This window comes from Micromys minutus (assembly GCF_963924665.1).
Source record: "Micromys minutus genome assembly, chromosome: 30".
NCBI classification, from domain to species: Eukaryota; Metazoa; Chordata; class Mammalia; order Rodentia; family Muridae; genus Micromys; species Micromys minutus.
Genome location: NC_137965.1, coordinates 1,769,063 through 1,787,023, shown reverse-complemented (window position 1 = coordinate 1,787,023; position 17,961 = coordinate 1,769,063). Strand labels below are relative to the sequence as shown.

Below are 17,961 nucleotides of genomic sequence, written 5' to 3'. Positions count from 1 at the left end.
AGTTGCCTGTGAATTTTCCCTCTGGCTGTCATTTAGTTCGTGGTGAGAAAAACACAAAGCATGTAATTGTTCTCAGTGTAATTTTAAAATGTTTCTTTAATGACAGCCGTTAGGTCTTTCAGTTTAGACTTTTCTCACGAGAACTTAAACGTGGGACCAAGCTCCCAATCAAGAATTTATGTACAGAAAGAAGGTGAGGGTGTTTTTGAAATTTTTCATGGAATTCTAATGATTAGACTTTTATTGACCCAGTGGAGGAACTTAATTTGAATAATACAGTAAGAAATCACAATATGGAATAAAAAGGAGCTTAATAAAAATTCTGTTGGTTCTTGAAGTTAAACGAAGATAAACAACATCTTTAAATTAGGTTTTCTTTACCGGCTCAGTGTGCCTTGCTCCCATTAAAACAAAATAAAAATCACTTTGAAAGAGAGGTATGTTTATATATGTAAAAAGTTTCCTTGGTTCATTTTATATATATATATATATATATATATATATATATATATAACTGATTACCCAGTTATTGTTAAGGCAGGTTTCCAATGGTGGTGGCTGAGCTGGCCCCTTTTTATGACAAGGAACTGACTTTAAAGGCAGTGGTAGCGCCAGGCACACCTTGATAGACACAGCTAGGAGAGAGGGAGTCTGTTGGTGCCCGGCTGAGCCTGGCAGAGAGGAACCTTGCTGTGTGAGTCCAGTGGGAAACACAGCTCCAGGGTTTCCTTCCATCTTTGCTCTTGCTTGGCTGCTGCTGGTCTTGCGTGCTGTTCTATCTCCTTCTCCTTCCTTTCCCTACCCACTGTCATTCTCAACTCCCCTGTATCTACTCCCGTGTCCTTGGGTGCATCCCCAGTCCTGGGTCCTGACCTTTCTGTGGGCAGACTCTGAGATTAAGATTCTGCGGCTCAGTGCCTCCGTCTCTCCTTAGTGTCCAATTAAAATCTCCGAGAGCAGGATTCTCATCACCTCAACCCAAATGTGTCCTTGCTACGGACCAGTGTGGGCGTAAGGCTGGTTCCACAAAGGCTGGTTCTCATCATGAGCAGGAGGCCTCTTGGAGCTCCCTGAGTATGGTGATCTCGAGTGGGGTGCAGAGTGACGGAGGCCTTGTGGGGTTTTATTTTCAGGGTGCCGAAGAGCCTAAACTAAAATGGGAACACATCACAACCCTCATCTCAAGCCTCAGAGAGTTTGTGAGGTCCACCGACCGGAAAATCATAGCCACTACGCTGTCTAAGCTCAAGCTGGAGCTGGACTTCGACAGCCACGGGATCAACCAGGTGCAGGTGGTCCTCTTCAGCTTCCAGGATGCGGTAAGCGCGTGCCAGGCTCACCCCACAAACCCTGCTCGTAGAAACGGGATGCAATTTAACTTCTCTTTCCCTTTCACTTACTGGATAAACTGCATTCTCTTCGGATGACAGATGGGAGGTATTTATTGAGTTTTCTCAAAGATAAGAGACACACACACCTGAACCACCAAGGGAAACAGCAAGACTTACAGACATTCCCCAAGGCTGGGTTTCTCTCCATGTTGGGGGTTGCTCTTTGACCTCTGAAGCACAGTGCCCTTTAGTCCTGTTTTGAAATGCTGTTCAAGAGGTGCCATCTAGTGGCCCCTGAGAGAAATGCACTGTTACGCCTGGGAATGCTCACTGCTGAATCTGCTCCATGCCTTTCCTCTGGTTTCCATGTAGAGCATAGTTAACAGCTTCATTTCATAAGTATCCACTATTTTCCCACCAGAAATATAGTTCAGAGAACAGACTGTTGGTGAGTGGAAATTAATCGTGATCTGATGAGAGATCGCTGACAGTCTTAGGCTGCACAAACAAGAAGCTAGTCTGCAAGTGTGATTCAAAACCTTTCCTCTTCTTGAGTAAGGCTTTTCTGTACACCTTTGTAAGCCACCCTCAGACACCCTTACAAGGCTCTGGAGGCAGGAAAAAGAAAGCATCTAGATGGTACCTGTTAGGTGAATATGAAATCACACTATATGGTTTTATTTAAAAATTTAAAATTAACTCGTTAATTACTCCTGTGTTTCTTGACATTTGTATTTGGAATAAGAAATGATCCTCCATTCCAAACTAAATCTTTATCCTTCAACGGGCACTGGTGTTCTGAGTGGAAACTGCTCAGTCTTTCTGTTGTATCAGGAACAGGAACAAGATTCCTGACTGGACTGAGGTCATAGAGAATCAAAGCAGCTGGCAGCGCCTGTCACTAATGTTAAATGCTAAGGCCTGCTTACACTATGAAACACTTACACTGCAACCTTGGAACCCCAGCCGTCTGCCATCGAGTGAAGTGAGGTCTCTGGCTTGTGCTTGCCCACACCTTGGCTTCTGGGCAGGGGGTTAGGAAGGGAATTGGTTGGAAAGTGCAGAGTAGGGGTTGTTTAGCTGTAATCCCGGGCCTCGGGCCTCGCTCACCCCGCTTCACTCCTGCCCTGTCCAGTCCTCTTACGCTGCGTGATGAGGGTTTGAGCAGTGCGCTCCGTCATGAGGGGCTGAACCAGGTCATGGTTGTAAAGGATTCACACTTGGAATACTTCAGTGATAGACTGGCCAGACACATAAGCAGGCTGATCCATTTAAGAAATGGGGGGGCTAGTGCTCAGTGGTTAAGAGGTCCTGAGTTCAATTCCCAGCAACCACATGGTGGATCACAACCATCTGTAATGCAATCTGATACCCTCTTCGGGTGTGCCTGAAAACAGAGCTGCATTGTACTCATATACATTAAATTTATTTTTTTTTAAATGGGAGTACTGCAAAACCATTCTGAAAGAATTTCCTGGAACAAGTCAAATCCAAGAAGTAGTTCATTTCCTTAGGAGCAGTGGTTATGAGAAAGTCCTTAGGCTGGCTCTCCTCTAAACCGGGTGGTTGCGATGAGTCTGGACCAAGGGAATGACTGAGCAGCTGTTGTTGACTCTTGGCACGGTTTGCAGCTCAGCCACCATTTCTCTGCTTCCACCTGGTTCTCTGCCCAGAGCCCTGCCATTGGGAACCGGGAAGTAATAGACTCAATCCAGATGTTAAGGGAATACTGTTCAATCTTTAAAAAAAAAGAAATTCTGACACAGGTTGTAAATGTGGATGAATCCTAAGAATATCATGCTAAGTCAAAAAGGATGGTCTCTCAAAACAGCCGAACAATTCATCCTCTGGCTTAGGGGAGGTCCCTGGAGCACAGTTCACAGGGATGGAAGAGGGTCAGGCATGCAGGACTCTTGGGTAAGAGCTTAGATCTGAGTGAGCCCCAAGTTCCAGGCCTGTGTGAGAAAGAGCCCTAAGGATGGTTGTTGAAGACCTCCACATAATATGGGGGTACGTAGTGCCTCTGGTGGTTGAAATTGTTAACTTCATATTATTAAAACTCACCTGAGCAAATAAAAATGATTAACATTGGAAGTCTTATATTATGCATGCTTCACAATGGTTTTTTAAAAGGACAGAGTGTCCGGGTGTGTGTCTACTTAAATGGGTAGAACATTTACCAGTCACTGTAAAAAGTTATCTTTACAGCAGTGACACAGTAATGTGTGTGTGTGTGTGTGAGAGAGAGAGAGAGAGAGACAGTGAGAGAGAGAGACAGAGAGACAGAGAGACAGAGAGAGACAGAGAGAGAGACAGAGACAGACAGACAGACAGACAGACAGACACCAGGCTTTCTGGCATATTCTAGCAGATTATTCCCCTGTATAGACAGGCATCCGAAACAGTTGCAAGGAAAAGGAGATCAGGATTGTGGCAGTGCTAATGTGTACTCTCTTCCCTCGAGTTTTCTAAATCATGAATGCGCTCAAGCTTTTGTCTGTGTTTAATAGCAGTCAAGACATTGCAGGGTAGGGAATTGTCTTTATTGACAACCCTTTAACTCTCCTGCTTTTACGCCTTCCACCAGCTGTGCCGAGTTCCAAAACCATAGCCTTCCTCTTTCTCATGCATATTCCCACACACCAAAACACACTCGTACACACACACACACACACATGCACATACACACATATATACACACATGCACACACATACATACACATACACACACACACACACACACACACACACACACACACACACACACCCTTGGGGGAGGAGAATAACATAAGAAATGAACATAGACTAAAAGGTCACTGTCTTTCCAGGTCAACAAAGTTCTTCGGAATCATAACATCAAGCCACACTGGATGTTTGCCTTGGACAGTATCATCCGAAAGGCTGTGCAGACAGCCATTACCATTCTGGTCCCAGGTCAGAGCTGTTTACTGACTATATAAAGATAATTGGTGCTTGTGCATTCTGGGCTGTCTGCCTCTGCCTTTTCATTTCCGGTTTTCTTCGGTGCTTTCGAGAGCACTTGTTGCTTTTTTAAAAACCACTTGCTGTCTTACTTTTTGTTTGCTCTGATAACGCTATGACCAAGGTGGCTTAGAGAAGGAAGGGTTTATCTGAGCTTTCAGCTCCAGGGCAATAGTAGCCCACCACCACTGCCACCACCGCCACCACCGCGGTGGGGAGGCGTGACGGCTGGAACAGAAAGCTGGGCCGCCTCATCTTAAATCACAAGCATGAAGCAGAAACAGAACACTTGAAGCAGCTCGGGTCTTTAAACTCTCAAAGCCTGCTCCCAGTGGCCACACCTCCAACAAGGCCACCACACCTCCTAAGCCTTGAGTTCACCAGTAGAGACCAGGTGCTCAAATACGTGAACTTATGGGGGGATGTGTGTGTTTTATTCTCATTTTAACCACCACAGTCACCAAATAGCGTTCATTTAGTACAGCCAGTCTACACAAGGATACACCGAACAAAACATTCGCCATTAGTGGGGAAGATTTGCTTTAGGCGGCTTAGTAGGACATGGAGAAAAACTAGAAGCTGTAAGATGTCCCGGATAGTTATGAATTTCAGTGTGTAGGTATCTGTGCCCGTAGGTACGTTTCCTTGTCACTGTTTTTAACCAGTGAATGCCAACTCTTTGACAAGTTCAGCAAGAAAAATCACAGCTCCTCTCCCAACCTCGAACCAATCGGCAATAGTTTTCTGGAATTACATTTTTTAAAGTTTTAGATTAATCACAAAATTGAGAGGAAAGGTGCAGTTTCCTGTATGTTTTCTGCTCTAACATGCATGTGACCTGTTCCAGTATGAGCATGTTCCAGCTGAAAGATACATTGGTCACAGTTGATGCAAGCACATGATAGTCACGTAGACTTCATCAGAGCTGTCGAATCTGTGGGTCTGGATGAATGAATGATATCTCCTGTGATCATTTGCACATGCTTGGCCCAGGCAGTGGCACTTTTAGAAGGTGTGGCCTGGTTGGAGGAAGTGTGTCGCTGATGATGGTGGTCTTGGCGACCCACCTCCTAGCTGCCTGACGATGCTCCGTCTGTTCCTGGCTTCCTTCTGGTGAAGATGTAGAACTCTCAGCTCCTCCTTCACCATGCCTGGATGCTGCCAGGTTCTCACCCTGATGATAATGGACTGAACCTCTGAACGTATAAGCCAGCCCCAACTAAATGTTGTCATTTATAAGACTTGCCTTGGTCATGACGTCTGTTCACGGCAGTAAAACCCTCACTAAGACGTCTCCCCACAGTTAGATATCACAGAGAATATTCTTATGGCTCTGAAAAAAAAATCCTCTATACTCTAGCTGTAGAAATTCAACTTGAGCACAGCTCTCTGGCCACTTGAATGCACGGCTGGCTTTGGAAATCGCTGGCCTAACTCTACCCTCTCGCTATCAGCAGTGAGACACGAGTGAGGAGTGTCTTCCTGCCCCAAGACAAACCCCTCAACTACCTGAGGTTTATTCAGTATTCAAGACTTGTAAGCAGAGCTCTTACGCCTAGCTTGTATGTGAAGATGTCATAGACAGACATCTATACGCCTATCCATAGGGAGACACACGTGCATGGGTTAGGCGCATGCGCTGATGCTAATCTTTTTGTACCTACATCTTAAAGGTAGGGCATAGAAACCTAAAAGGACCACTATGAAATATCTTAGAACCTCACCAGTTTTTAAGTAATGGGAGTCCTTCAAAATTGTGGAATTCCCTCTCTGTTTACCTTGTTTGGTTTGCAGCTGTGGACATAGTATCTTTGCTACCTCTAAATTCCCAAGTGTGTCTGGACCTAGACCCCATCCTCTGACAGGTGGGATTTGGGCTCCTGCTGTAGTGGTTGGTTTCAGGTGTGCCTTAGGAGAAATATAAAGCAGGCTTGAGACATCTTGTGGTGATAAGAGGCAAGAGGGACCTCGAGAAGCACAGGGGTAAGGACGCCGCATCAACGTGAAGAAATTCCCATGGGGTCTGTGCGACCACAATTTAGACAGCAAAAAGGAAGGAAACAGAAATAGTATCGGATCATAGGCCTGTGCTGGCCCTTCTTTCACCACAGAAAAGTCCTCAGATAATCAGTTTTTAAGAGACACGGTTGATTTTGGCCATGATTGGGCTTTGGGCCTGTGGGGACATGTCCTAGTGAGAGCATTTGGTAGGGCTAAGCCTCTTAGCTCATGGCTGGGAAGCAGGAGACCAGGCTCCACTGTGACATATGCCCCTTAATGACCCCAGCTCCTGAAGGTCCCACCACCTTCCCGTGGTGCCGCACTAAAAACTGAGCCTTTTTCTCCTCTGGGGAAAACCCAAGACCCAAACTCTAGCAGGCTTGATGTGTCCAGCGTGAGATCAAGAATGGAGTAAGTAAATATACAGCAGAGTCAGCCCTTGGCTACAATGAAGTTCTATTTGCCAAGTGTAGAGGGGTGGGGGACGTAAAAGAGTCTCCACCACACAAGCACTAGCAGCCCTGATTATGGCAGGCTAGGGCAAAGGTCATGAGAGTTAGCCCGGGAATAGTAGTCACAGAATGGGAGAGGCCAGGAAAGCTGGAGCCTCACTCCAGTGAGGGAACATCAATCAGGAAACAGACAGACCTTACGGGGAGCCCGGGCACTCTGTCAGAGCATGCTGTTGTGTGGGTCTGTCTCCCTGGCCTGTGGGAGGATGAGGCAGGATGCTGAGAGCCACAAGGATCCTGTTCTTAACAGTGAAGGGGGAGAGGGGAGGGAGAAAAAGAGAGAGGGGGAGAAAAAAGAGAGAGGGGGAGGGAGAAGAAAAAGGGGGAGTGAGTTAGCTGTCAATGTTGATTTCCTGGTTCGGACAGTAGTTCTGAAAGTCATGTAAGATGCTAAGCTTAGGGTGAGCTTCTGACGGGGACAAGAGAACTCTGTATTGCTGAGCTTCTCTGCTACTGTGGAATTGTTTCCAAAGGAAAGTGTAGGAAATGTTCAGCCTCCCGTTCCATGGCACAGAACAGAATGCCGTGGGAGTGAGACCCCGAGGAGTTCCTCAGGCTGTCCTGAAGATCACAGGGAACACTGAGCATTTCTTGTTGCTTCTCAAAGTGTGGTGCAGGCGCAGAAATGCTCAGCGTGGAAGCAAGGGTGGCCTTGGGACGTTAGAACTGGTGGTTCGGTGCTTCTTGCCCTGAGAATGATCTTTAGAGGCCTGTGAGTGCTTACTGTTCCCACTGAAAGAACAAAGCTGAACAAATGCGGAGATTCTCCTTCCCTTGAAAGAGCAGCTCGGGCAGATTGCATGGGGATGCTGACACATCCTAATGGCGTGAAGATGAACAGTCGGCGGGTTGCGTTTATTAATATTGTATTTTGCCACATAGAGTTGAGGCCGCATTTTAGCCTTGCGTCAGAAAGCGACACGGCGGATCCGGAGGACTTGGATGTTGAGGACGAGCATGAGGAATCACCTTCAAACCAAACGGTGCGGAGGCCTCAGGCTGTCATTGAGGATGCTGTGGCTACCTCAGGGGTGAGCACACTCAGCTCCACGGTGTCCCACGATTCCCAGAACGCACACCGGTCGCTGAACGTGCAGCTGGGAAGGATGAAAATCGAAACTAATAGGTAATGTGGGGGTGTGGGTTGCTTTCTTTTTCCTTGTTTTTATAAAGATGAAGAATGTGGGTCTGCTTTAAAAGTCTGACCCACGGGGCTGGGTTTAGTGGTATGTGCCTTTAATCCCACCATTTACAAGGCAGAGGCAGGCAGATCTTGATGAGTTCAAGGTCACCCTGGTCCACAGAGTGAATTCCATGACAACCAGGCCACAGAGGAACCTGTGTATAAAAACAAACAAACAAATAAAATTCTGACCCTCAGACCATATGTGATGGTTCACTCAAAGGTAACTGCTTTTCTGTATAAAACAATAGAGACTGATTTTAGCCCTCTTGTAAAATGGTGCTTTCTGCCTCTCGCAGGTGGAGCACTTACCTACCACTTTGTCCCAAGTGCCCTGGGATTTCCATAATAACTGAGTTGGAACCTCATGGACTGATCTTGAAAACAGACTCAGGCAGTCTGTTCCTTCTGGTGAGCAGAGCTCGCCTGTGACTCGGGATGTCCAGTTCTTTTAACCCTTGTCCTAGCTTAAAGGTTCCTGGCCACATTTGTGATTGCGTCGTGATACATTGGGTTTGTCGCTGAGAATTGGGTACCACTGAACCTGTTTGATCCAGTTATCAAACAAGCAGTGAGTGCTTCGTGTTCTTCGAAGCTGGCGGCACGGTCCAAAGGCTGAATGCTTGTGATTTATAGCTTCCTGCCCTGGCCCCGCTGACTTATGGGAAACTGACTTTATGACTCTGAGTCTACAATGAAAACTTTTTAGAGAATCAATAAAAGATGTTCAAATATTTAGAGACCTTAGACAGTTGTCCACCATGGTGACAAAGGTGACTTGTTTCTTGTTATAAGTTCAAGGTTTTAAAAGTTAAATCTCACCTGCTGACACAATCACTTTGCTTTGCCTGGCCACTCAGTCCGACCACTCTTGATTTTGGAACCCCTGCTCTGGTCTCTGGAGGGGGAAGCCTCCTGAATTACTGTGCTGTTCCAACCCTACCTGTCACAGTTTCTGGTCAGAACAGTTCTACAGGAAAGCTACCAAAGAGCTGCTCTGTCTGCTTATCTGTCCATCAAACCTCTGCCAGCCCACCTGGGCACGGACCTACATCTCTAAACATCTTAGAAGCACGTGTGGTTCCCTTCTCTCCTTGGCCCGTTTGCTTTGCCTTGAGCTCACTCTCCAGCACCATGTTTATGACATGTGCAGTTTCCAGGAGCCAAGGTCCCAGCTGTCTCCTTCACAGGTGTTTTCTGAGGTCCTCTTGGCTCAACCTTAGTCTTGCTTTCTGAAATCTACCCATCTCTATAGAGAGGGTTTGGCCATGTTTCCGTATTACGCTCAGACATAGCTACCCCTTTGTAGTAATCTACACGTTTATGTTTTCTCTGCACACTATCAATTGAATCTGTGAAGTCTAAGGACCACTGGCCTCCTCTTTCCTTTCTAGATTTCTCCCCCAGATCCCCCTAACCATCAGAAAAGTAAGTGGGAGTCAGTGTTTTCTTTACACATGATTTGAAGAAGAGCAGACAGTTTACTAAAAGCAGTGAGCAGCATGAAGCAGGGACTGATCATGTCTGTCTTAGTGCTTTTGTATGTTCAAGTGAATGTTATTTCTTAAGATTTAAAACATTTCAAACCTTTTATATCCGGGTCTCATGTAGTCCAGGCTGGCCTTGAACTCGGTATGTGGCTGAGGATGCCCTTGAACTCCTGACCTTCCTGTCCCTACTTCCCAAGTACAGAGACTATTACCTGTACTTATCTTTAGTTGAACGTTGTATGGGCATGTAGCTTGGTGACAGAATGCTTGCCTAGCATATACAAGACCTGAGTTTCAAGCTCTACCCCCCCACCCGGAGTGTGTGTGTATGTGTGTGTGTGTAGGAAATGTGGGTGTATTTGGTGTTAAAAATCTTCAGCTAAGGAGCACAAGAGATAGATGGCTGGCTGTGCAAGAATGAGCCAGTCCCCAGCAGCCACATAAAGCTGGACACAGTGTCATATGTGTGTAACCCCAGCACTGGGGAGGACCCTTGGGGTTTGGTGCCCAGCCAATCTAGCAGAATCTGTGAGTTCCAAGTTCAGTGAGCAACTCTGACACAAAAGATAAGATTGATCAACTGAGAAAGACACATGACATTGAATTCACACACACACACACACACACACACACTACTCATGAACATACACACACAAGCATACACACTAACTACTCATGAACACACACTCACTTACAGATACACACACACTATTCATGAACACACACACAAACACATACACACACTAACTACCCATGAATACACACACACACATACACACACACTACTCATGAACACACACACTCACACATACACACACACTACTCATGAACACACACACTCACACATACATACACATACAAACACACACACACAGAGAGATACATACCAATGCATGAAATCTTAAACTTATAATTATTAGAATTGCTGGTGGAGCTAAGTCAGCTATACCCAGCTCCTGATTGTAATTCTAAGTAACAGGAAGAGAAGCAGATGGCTTTAACATACAGGTCACCTATATTTAACTAGATACTTAATAAAGTGTTCTCAAAACTCATTCTTGCAAGGATTCTTAAACTCAGATGTCGCCAGCTTGTGATCCAGCTCCTCCACACTGCAATTCTAGAATTCCCTATCTGCCCACCGAATGGCCGTGCGTACCTGTGGTAGAAGACATGTCACTCTGTTCTGAAACAGAAGGAAGACAATGTCATCCTTACTCATTACTTCCCTCCTACCGAGCGTGTGCCGACACTACGCCCATGGACTAACTGCACAGGGCTGAGTGGTCTGGAAGCTAGCCTTGGAACACTTGAGCTAGCCTTGGAACAGTTGAGGTAGCCTGTGCTTCCAGTGTAAAGTTCTGACTTTGAAAGTCCAAAGGGGACTGTGCCCTTGAGGGGGCAATAGAGATTTTCTATAGGTCTGTTAATCAGCAGGGTAGACAGAGACACATTCCAGACCAAAAATCACCAGATGAAAATCTATCCTGAGCTGGCTTTGCATTCTGGGACTCCACTGTGCAGGGGTTGATACAAAGTTTCCCTCCAGGGCTTTGCTTTCAGTCCCGGCTCCAGCCGTCAAACCCTGCACAGTATTTTCTCTGCAGGAATCTTTGCTTCGGTGTCTTCAGCCCACGTCTCTCTCTTACTCTACCTCGCTTTTGTCCCACCTCTGTGCCTACTTCTCCTTCGAGAGGGCCTTATCTTTAATCCTGCATGGAGATCTTGGGGCTCAAGTCAGGAGCCCCCGACTTTTATATGTCGTCTCATGGAATTCTTGCAGTAATCCTTCCTAGACGTTTTGCGTTTCATCTTAACAAAGGAGAAAACTGAAGCGCAGAGGCACTGGGAGGTGTGTCTAAGATGAACACAGGAAGTGTGTGGCTGAGCCAGGCCACAAGTCCAGGTTTATCGCTCAGTGACAGCATGCTGCCTGCTCGGCATGTCAACGGAAACAAACACTTGGCTGTGGATGGTCCTGAAGTAAATCTATCGATGGTCATAAAACAAAACAGAGCTGGCTTGCTGAGAGCTATGGGTTATATAGTAATTGGTCTCAAAGGTCTTATTAATAATTATGTATTTCATTTTTTAGGTTTGCATAATAAGTGTTTTGGTCACACGAATACCCATGTACTTCGTATGTGCCTGGTGCCCTTGTAGGGCAGAAGAGCATATTAGATTTCCTGGAACTGGAGTTATGTATGGTTGTGGGCTGCTGTGTAGGTGTTGGGAATCGAACCTGGGTCCTCTGCAAGAAACATTGTGCTCCTAAAAGCTCAGGCATCTTTCCAGCCCCAATGGTTATGTACTTTAAACTTGCAGAACTGTGAATCAGAATTACTTGGTAGTTTTCTAAAGTACCAGAACACCAGCTTCCATGAGCTGCAGTGTTTCCTCTCAGACACACCGGACAGTATGAGCTGGTCACTGGTTGGTGCTCAGTTGCTAGTGGGCTTTCCACGGGCAAAAATTATGTTAGAATATCAGAATTTATCATTGCATCTTGGGAGCACACCGGATCCACCTTAGGAACCGGATGTACCAGGAACATGGCTGTCCTTTTTAAATGCTTCGCTGACCTAACCCATCCCAAGAAGGGAGAAAGAAAATAGCAGTAATGACTTCAGTTGTAACAGTAATCATTAACTTTTATTGAGCCAGATATAAAAGGTAGCCTCACCTAGGTAATTCCTCAAATTTTCATAGCTTAAGAAGGATGATCACGGTTCTCCACAGATGTGCCACATGGCTGTCTACCGACAGCTCATTGCATGTGCACGCACTCCCCGACTTCAGACCGTAGCCTGGCACCGACCACGTCTTTTATTTGTATAAAGTCCCAGTGCTTGCTACAGCTTGGGAAAGAAGCCCACGCTTAGGAAAATCGCGTTAACCTCCTGCTTTATTATCCCCTCAACCAACCAGAGTCTCTCCCACAGATTACTTGAAGAGCTAGTTCGGAAAGAGAGAGAGTTGCAAGCACTCCTTCATCAAGCAATTGAAGAAAAGGACCAGGAAATAAAGCACCTGAAGCTCAAGTCCCAGCCCATTGGTAAGCAGCAGAGGACTTCACAGCTGGCCTGCTCAGCCAGGATGCCACAGGAAGCTGGGGAGGCTAGCAGGCAGCACTGTCGCTGTCTTCAGACACACCAGAAGAGGGCATCAGATCCCATTACAGATGGCTGTGAGCCACCATGTGGTTGCTGGGGTTTGAACTGAGGACCTCTGGGAGAGCAGTCAGTGCTCTAACCACCGAGCCATCTCTCCAGCCCAAAGATCCCCTTATTAACTTTAGTAACTGATCATCTCCTGTGAGCACAACAAAAAGGCATGTTCATGGTTACTCTTCCGGAGATCATGCATTATCAAAGTAAACGAGAATCTCCACTCTTTTAGTCCTAGTAAAGATTTCACAGTGGTGGCGGTAGTGGTGGCGGCGGCGGTGGTGGCATCGGTGGTAGGAGAGTACACCTTTAATCCCAGCACTCAGGAGGCAGACGCAGGGGGGAATCTCTAAGTTTGAGGACAGCCATGGCTGGCCAGAGAAACCCTGTCTGGAAAACAAAACCCAAAACCAAACAGAAGCAGATTTCACCGTGAGGGGGCCAGGATCAGACAGGGCTGTGTCACCTCTTCTGTTCGCATTCGGCACACTCCAGCTTCTCTCCCGTCCAGTTTGGAGAGACTTAAATAGGACAAGTGTACAGTAAGAACCAAGTCCATAGACTGAGACAAGGAAGGAATGAGTGTTGTGAGAACTTACAGCTGAGTCTTATTTGCTAAGCATCCACAGGTACTTGTTCAGCCATCTGGCTCTTCTGTGTTATTACAAATAGTCAAGGAAGACGCTATAATTGAATAGTGCTCTGCTAACCATTGCTCTCAGTTGCAGGGAAAAATAAAAGGCATGGTTTGTGCTCGCAAAGTTAATCCTAGGAAATTATATGAACGTGAATTTCATTACACTGCTACTTCTGACTTCCCGTGTACTAGTAGAGTAGCTTGCCTGCGTTTTATTTATATTGTCATTTATATAACGAATCTGTTTTTTCGATTAGTCCCTGACGGTCTTTAATAATTTTAGATGAGTAAGAAATTCCCACGGATCCTGAGGGCTCCACATTATTACTTCTGTGAAACCAAAGATTCTCCTCTTTTGGTTGTAGATATCCCTGGGTTTCCCGTGTGCCACCCGAACTCTCCTGGCAGGACCACTGAAGATTCTGAACTTGCTGGATGGCTGAGGAAAAATGGGGCTGACGAGGACACTATAAGTCGGGTAAAGAGGAACAATCTGTGGTGTCAGTTCTCGGCATACAGACGAGCTGCCTGGTGCCTGAGGCTCAGGAGACAAGCGTCTCAGCAAGTCAGAGCCAGTCCTACAGAGACTCATACATGAGGAGAGACAGATAATTCCCCCAATTTAAGAAAAAAATGTCTTACATTAGCAAATTCTGACAGAGTTTTCAGGGGTCTGTGTGTATGTGTGTGGTGTGTATATTTGTGCACATGTGTCTGTGTATGTATGGTGTGCTTGTCTGTATGTGGTGTGTATGTATAGGTGTGTGGTGTATGGTATAGGTGTGTGGTATATGGTATATGTTTGCATATGTGTGTATGTGTGTAGTGTGTATATGCATGTATGTGTGTAGTGTATATATGCATGTATGTGTGTCTGTGTGTGTTTGTTGGTATATGTGGTATGCTCTCTTTGTGTGGTTTGTATGTGCATGTGTGTGGTGTATGTGGGGTGTGGTATGTGTGGTGCATGTGTGCATGTGTAAGGTTCTCCTGGGAGGCACTGAATGACTCTAAAGGAGTATGCACTGTAACGTAGGCCGACTGTGTATACCAGGACAGGGCAGACAAGGAAAGGAAGTTGGTTCTCCATGGGGAAGGAGATGCACAAAGGTAAGGAAGTGGACACTACCAGACTGTCCATGACCTCTAAGGATTCTGTTGTTTACAGACAGAAAGTAAAGAGCAAGGAACAAACAGAACTAGGAGGAAAATGCTGCTGTGTCTTAACATGTTAATGCTTTTGCAATGTTACTAATGCTGCTAAGCAGTGGCTATTCATTGCTACTTGAAAAAAGTAGATGTGGCTGGAATTTATGTCAGAAACTCGCTATGCAAACCATATTATGTCTATTAAAGTGAATTTCTCTCACCACCATGGACTTACAGTTAGTGTGTAAAGCATTTGACCTAATAGCACATGTGTAACACATATTTACACATTAAGATGTGCTAATTGAGAGTGGGAGAGAGGTCTCTGCAGACAAGAGTGTGTTCTGTTCTTATAGAACACTGGGGTCTGGCTCCCAACACCCACATCTGGTGGCTCCAGAGGCTCCAATGCTCTCTTCTGGAGTCCAGACATGCCTGCACTCTGTGCACATACACATATGCAAATACACGTCTTTATACATAGCTAGAAACACCTCCCCCCTTTTCAAAAAGATGTATTTTCCATGTACTAGAAAGGACCTCTTAATACTATACTGTCTTTAGATTTATATATACAAATTTAAATGAACTAAAATACACTTCTTTTTACAATATAAGGACAACATAAAATTTAGGGTCTCCTTAAAAATATACATTTAATAATTTACTGCTACCTCAGTTAAAATAACTCTCTTGCTAAAGGAAAACAATATACCCAACCAAGTTCTCCAAAATATTTTATCCTCTTGGGCTCAAATTACAATCAAGGGGGGTAAGTCACAGTCCCCTAAATCATCTTCCCTTTCACTTGCTTTAAAATTAAAGGCTTTATTTCTACCCAGGACTCACCTTTTAGGGAATTACAGGAAGGTCTCTGTTACTGGAAAGTAAGTTTAGAGACTACACAGAGGCAGTAATGTCCCAAGAAAAGTGTCTGTCTACTTGGGAACAAAGCCACAGAGAACTAAGCCTGTTCTGTGCAGGTACTAGCTGTGAGTGGCCTGCAGGAGTGGTAACAAGCAGGATTAAGCCTGCGTCACTTCTAATCGGTAAGCAGTGGGGTCACATCGACATGTTCCTTTCTAAGTCTGTAATCAGAAGGCTTCCTCTGCTAATCCAGAAGGTGGTTGTGTTTCTTTATGGCTTTCCTTTTAGGTTCATTCTTAATTATTAGCAACGCTTGCCTTGTGGGCAGGTTGTATTTACTCGTGGTATATTCAGGATCTTACCATGTGCCTGCCTTGCTCTCTCTGCAGTTTCTGGCTGAGGATTACACACTAATGGATGTTCTTGACTATGTCACGCGTGATGATTTGAAGTGCCTCAGACTAAGGTATTGCTTTCTTCCTCTGTGTTTGCTAATCATGAGGGAAAGAACCCTAGGTTTAGAACAGGAAGTCCGGGTTCCCCTGCCCTGCAGGGCCTCTAGCCTGTGTCTGGTTTTCAGCCCTCAGACTAAACTAAATTAGTTGGGCGAGGCTATCTGGGGAAACACTTAATAACCAGTATTTCTGTCTAAGTGTGGGACAATCAATGGGAAGAGATTTCTTAAATAAGACTTTGACCAATATTCATATAGTTTTATGTAAAAATTATTTTAATATCTGAAAAAACAGTACTGACAAAAATGTATAATTTTAAGCAAAAAATGTTTAAAATCTGTACATTTATCCTTGTTTTGTAAAATAAAGTCGTTTAAAAAAAGACTTCGACCAAAGCCATGCACATCCTCTTAAAGCTGCCGTGAAGAACGTTCATGTAGCCCATAGTCCTCTGGTAAAACAGTAGATATGGTTCTTACTTAATAGTCGGAACAATATCTGGTGCGATTTCTTGTCTCCGTTTTCTCTCCTGGTCCAGGTAGATCTGTAACTTAACCAACCGCCTGTATAAAGACACATTTGCTGGGTGGGGGTGGCACATGCCCTTAATCCCAGCACTTGGGAGGCAGAGGCAGGCAAATCTCTGTGAGTCAGAGGCCAGCTGGGTCTACAGAGTAAGTTCTAGGACAGTCAGAGCTACACAGAAAAACAAAACAAACTACACACACACACACACACACACACACACACACACATCACATCACATCACATCACATCACATTTGAAAAATGCTCAAAATGTACAATGTTTTGTCCTTGATAGTTTTAGTAGTGGAAGGGAAAGGAGTGAAGGGTGGTGGGAACATACTACGCACACGTAACACATAGGGCTGGGATCCTCACGTTCTCACCAAGGGAACAGACCGCTAAGAAGTCCTCTTTCCATCTCAAGCTTACTTCCGAGTCAGAGTGTTTTTCAGCTCGCTCTTCTGTCTTTCCACAGAGGAGGGATGCTGTGTACGCTGTGGAAGGCCATCCTTGACTTTCGTAACAATGGTGCCTGACTGCTACCAGGGTGACCTTGGCTGGAGACTATAGAACTGCCCTCCTTGTGGGAGGGGGAGTCGAAGGGAGGAGAGGAAGAAGCTGCACTTTAAATCCAGTATTTGTTTACTCGTGTGAAGGAAGGAAGGAAGGAAGGAAGAGACAAAACACACTGAAATTTCCTAACTTCTATTTCTACAAAATTCCTCCGGACTCTTCGTGAAAGGCTTTCAGAATCATCCTGATCAGAGTTGCGATGTGGAGGGTTGTTTTAGTCTACACATCTTGATGCAGAGGTTTTTTTAAGTCAGCAGCTATTCATTTCAACCCAGTGTTTACCATGGGGACAGCAGACCGCTTCGTGTGAACTGCATACCACTGGAACAAAACCAAAATGTGACCGTGTCTTCTTCGGGTTCTCTGTATGTAGTGTGCCTGAGCGTGTCTGAGCAGAAATTCAAGATTTCAGTCCTTGTATAGAGTTGTTTTTTTAACGTGTGCAGAATCTGAGAACGACGGTCTCTACTCTGTACTCACTGTAATATTGATTGTATTGTGTAACTTAAGTTTCTGGCCTAGGGTGTGTTTGTTGGAGGGGTTTATGTACTACTGACCGGTACACTGCACATGCCTGGATCATGTGATGTTAGCTTGTTCTAAAGCTAGCCATGTGTCATATTTACAGAGAAGTAAAGAGATTGCCGGCGTGCTACTTTGACAGAGTCCAGAGAATTCTTACTTTGTGGTGGTGCGCTAAATGACTGGGCTAAATTTTGCTTTCTGTTTTTAGTTTTGTTTTCAGCTATGACATCAAATAGAACACATCTCTATTCAAGCAATGAAAAGACAGCTAGGGTCCAGATGGTTTCTTGGGGACAGTGGGGGAGGGGGGCACAAGAGAGTGGTGAATGTTTTAAACTCCATGTCTTTTCCCCATGACTCCAAGTTACCTTGAAAAAGTAAGACACCGTACCATACCTCAAGTGGTTTGCAAGAGGATCCTAACGGCCATCACAGTCTTTTCTGTCTCCTTAATGTGGTTCTCACATCTGGTGAAATTTTTTTGAGCCAAATATTATACTTTTATGAGCCTTCCTATGTGACCAGGATGAGGTCTGAAGCTCCTAGATGGATAAATAAAATT

General features: G+C 45.2%; 1 protein-coding gene across 1 annotated transcript in view; it reads left to right on the top strand.

Annotated features, from left to right (window-relative positions):
- MAP3K5 (mitogen-activated protein kinase kinase kinase 5) overlaps window positions 1-17,535 on the top strand; it is a 181,441-nt gene extending 163,906 nt beyond the window's left edge. The window contains exons 24-30 of the mRNA XM_080941715.1: window positions 1,134-1,319; window positions 4,160-4,265; window positions 7,709-7,952; window positions 12,442-12,554; window positions 13,669-13,781; window positions 15,709-15,785; window positions 16,777-17,535. Of these exons, the coding sequence (XP_080797841.1) occupies window positions 1,134-1,319; window positions 4,160-4,265; window positions 7,709-7,952; window positions 12,442-12,554; window positions 13,669-13,781; window positions 15,709-15,785; window positions 16,777-16,837 (900 nt within the window). The 3' untranslated portion in view covers window positions 16,838-17,535. The remainder of the gene's footprint in view (window positions 1-1,133; window positions 1,320-4,159; window positions 4,266-7,708; window positions 7,953-12,441; window positions 12,555-13,668; window positions 13,782-15,708; window positions 15,786-16,776) is intronic.
- The last annotated feature ends 426 nt before the right edge of the window (window positions 17,536-17,961 follow it).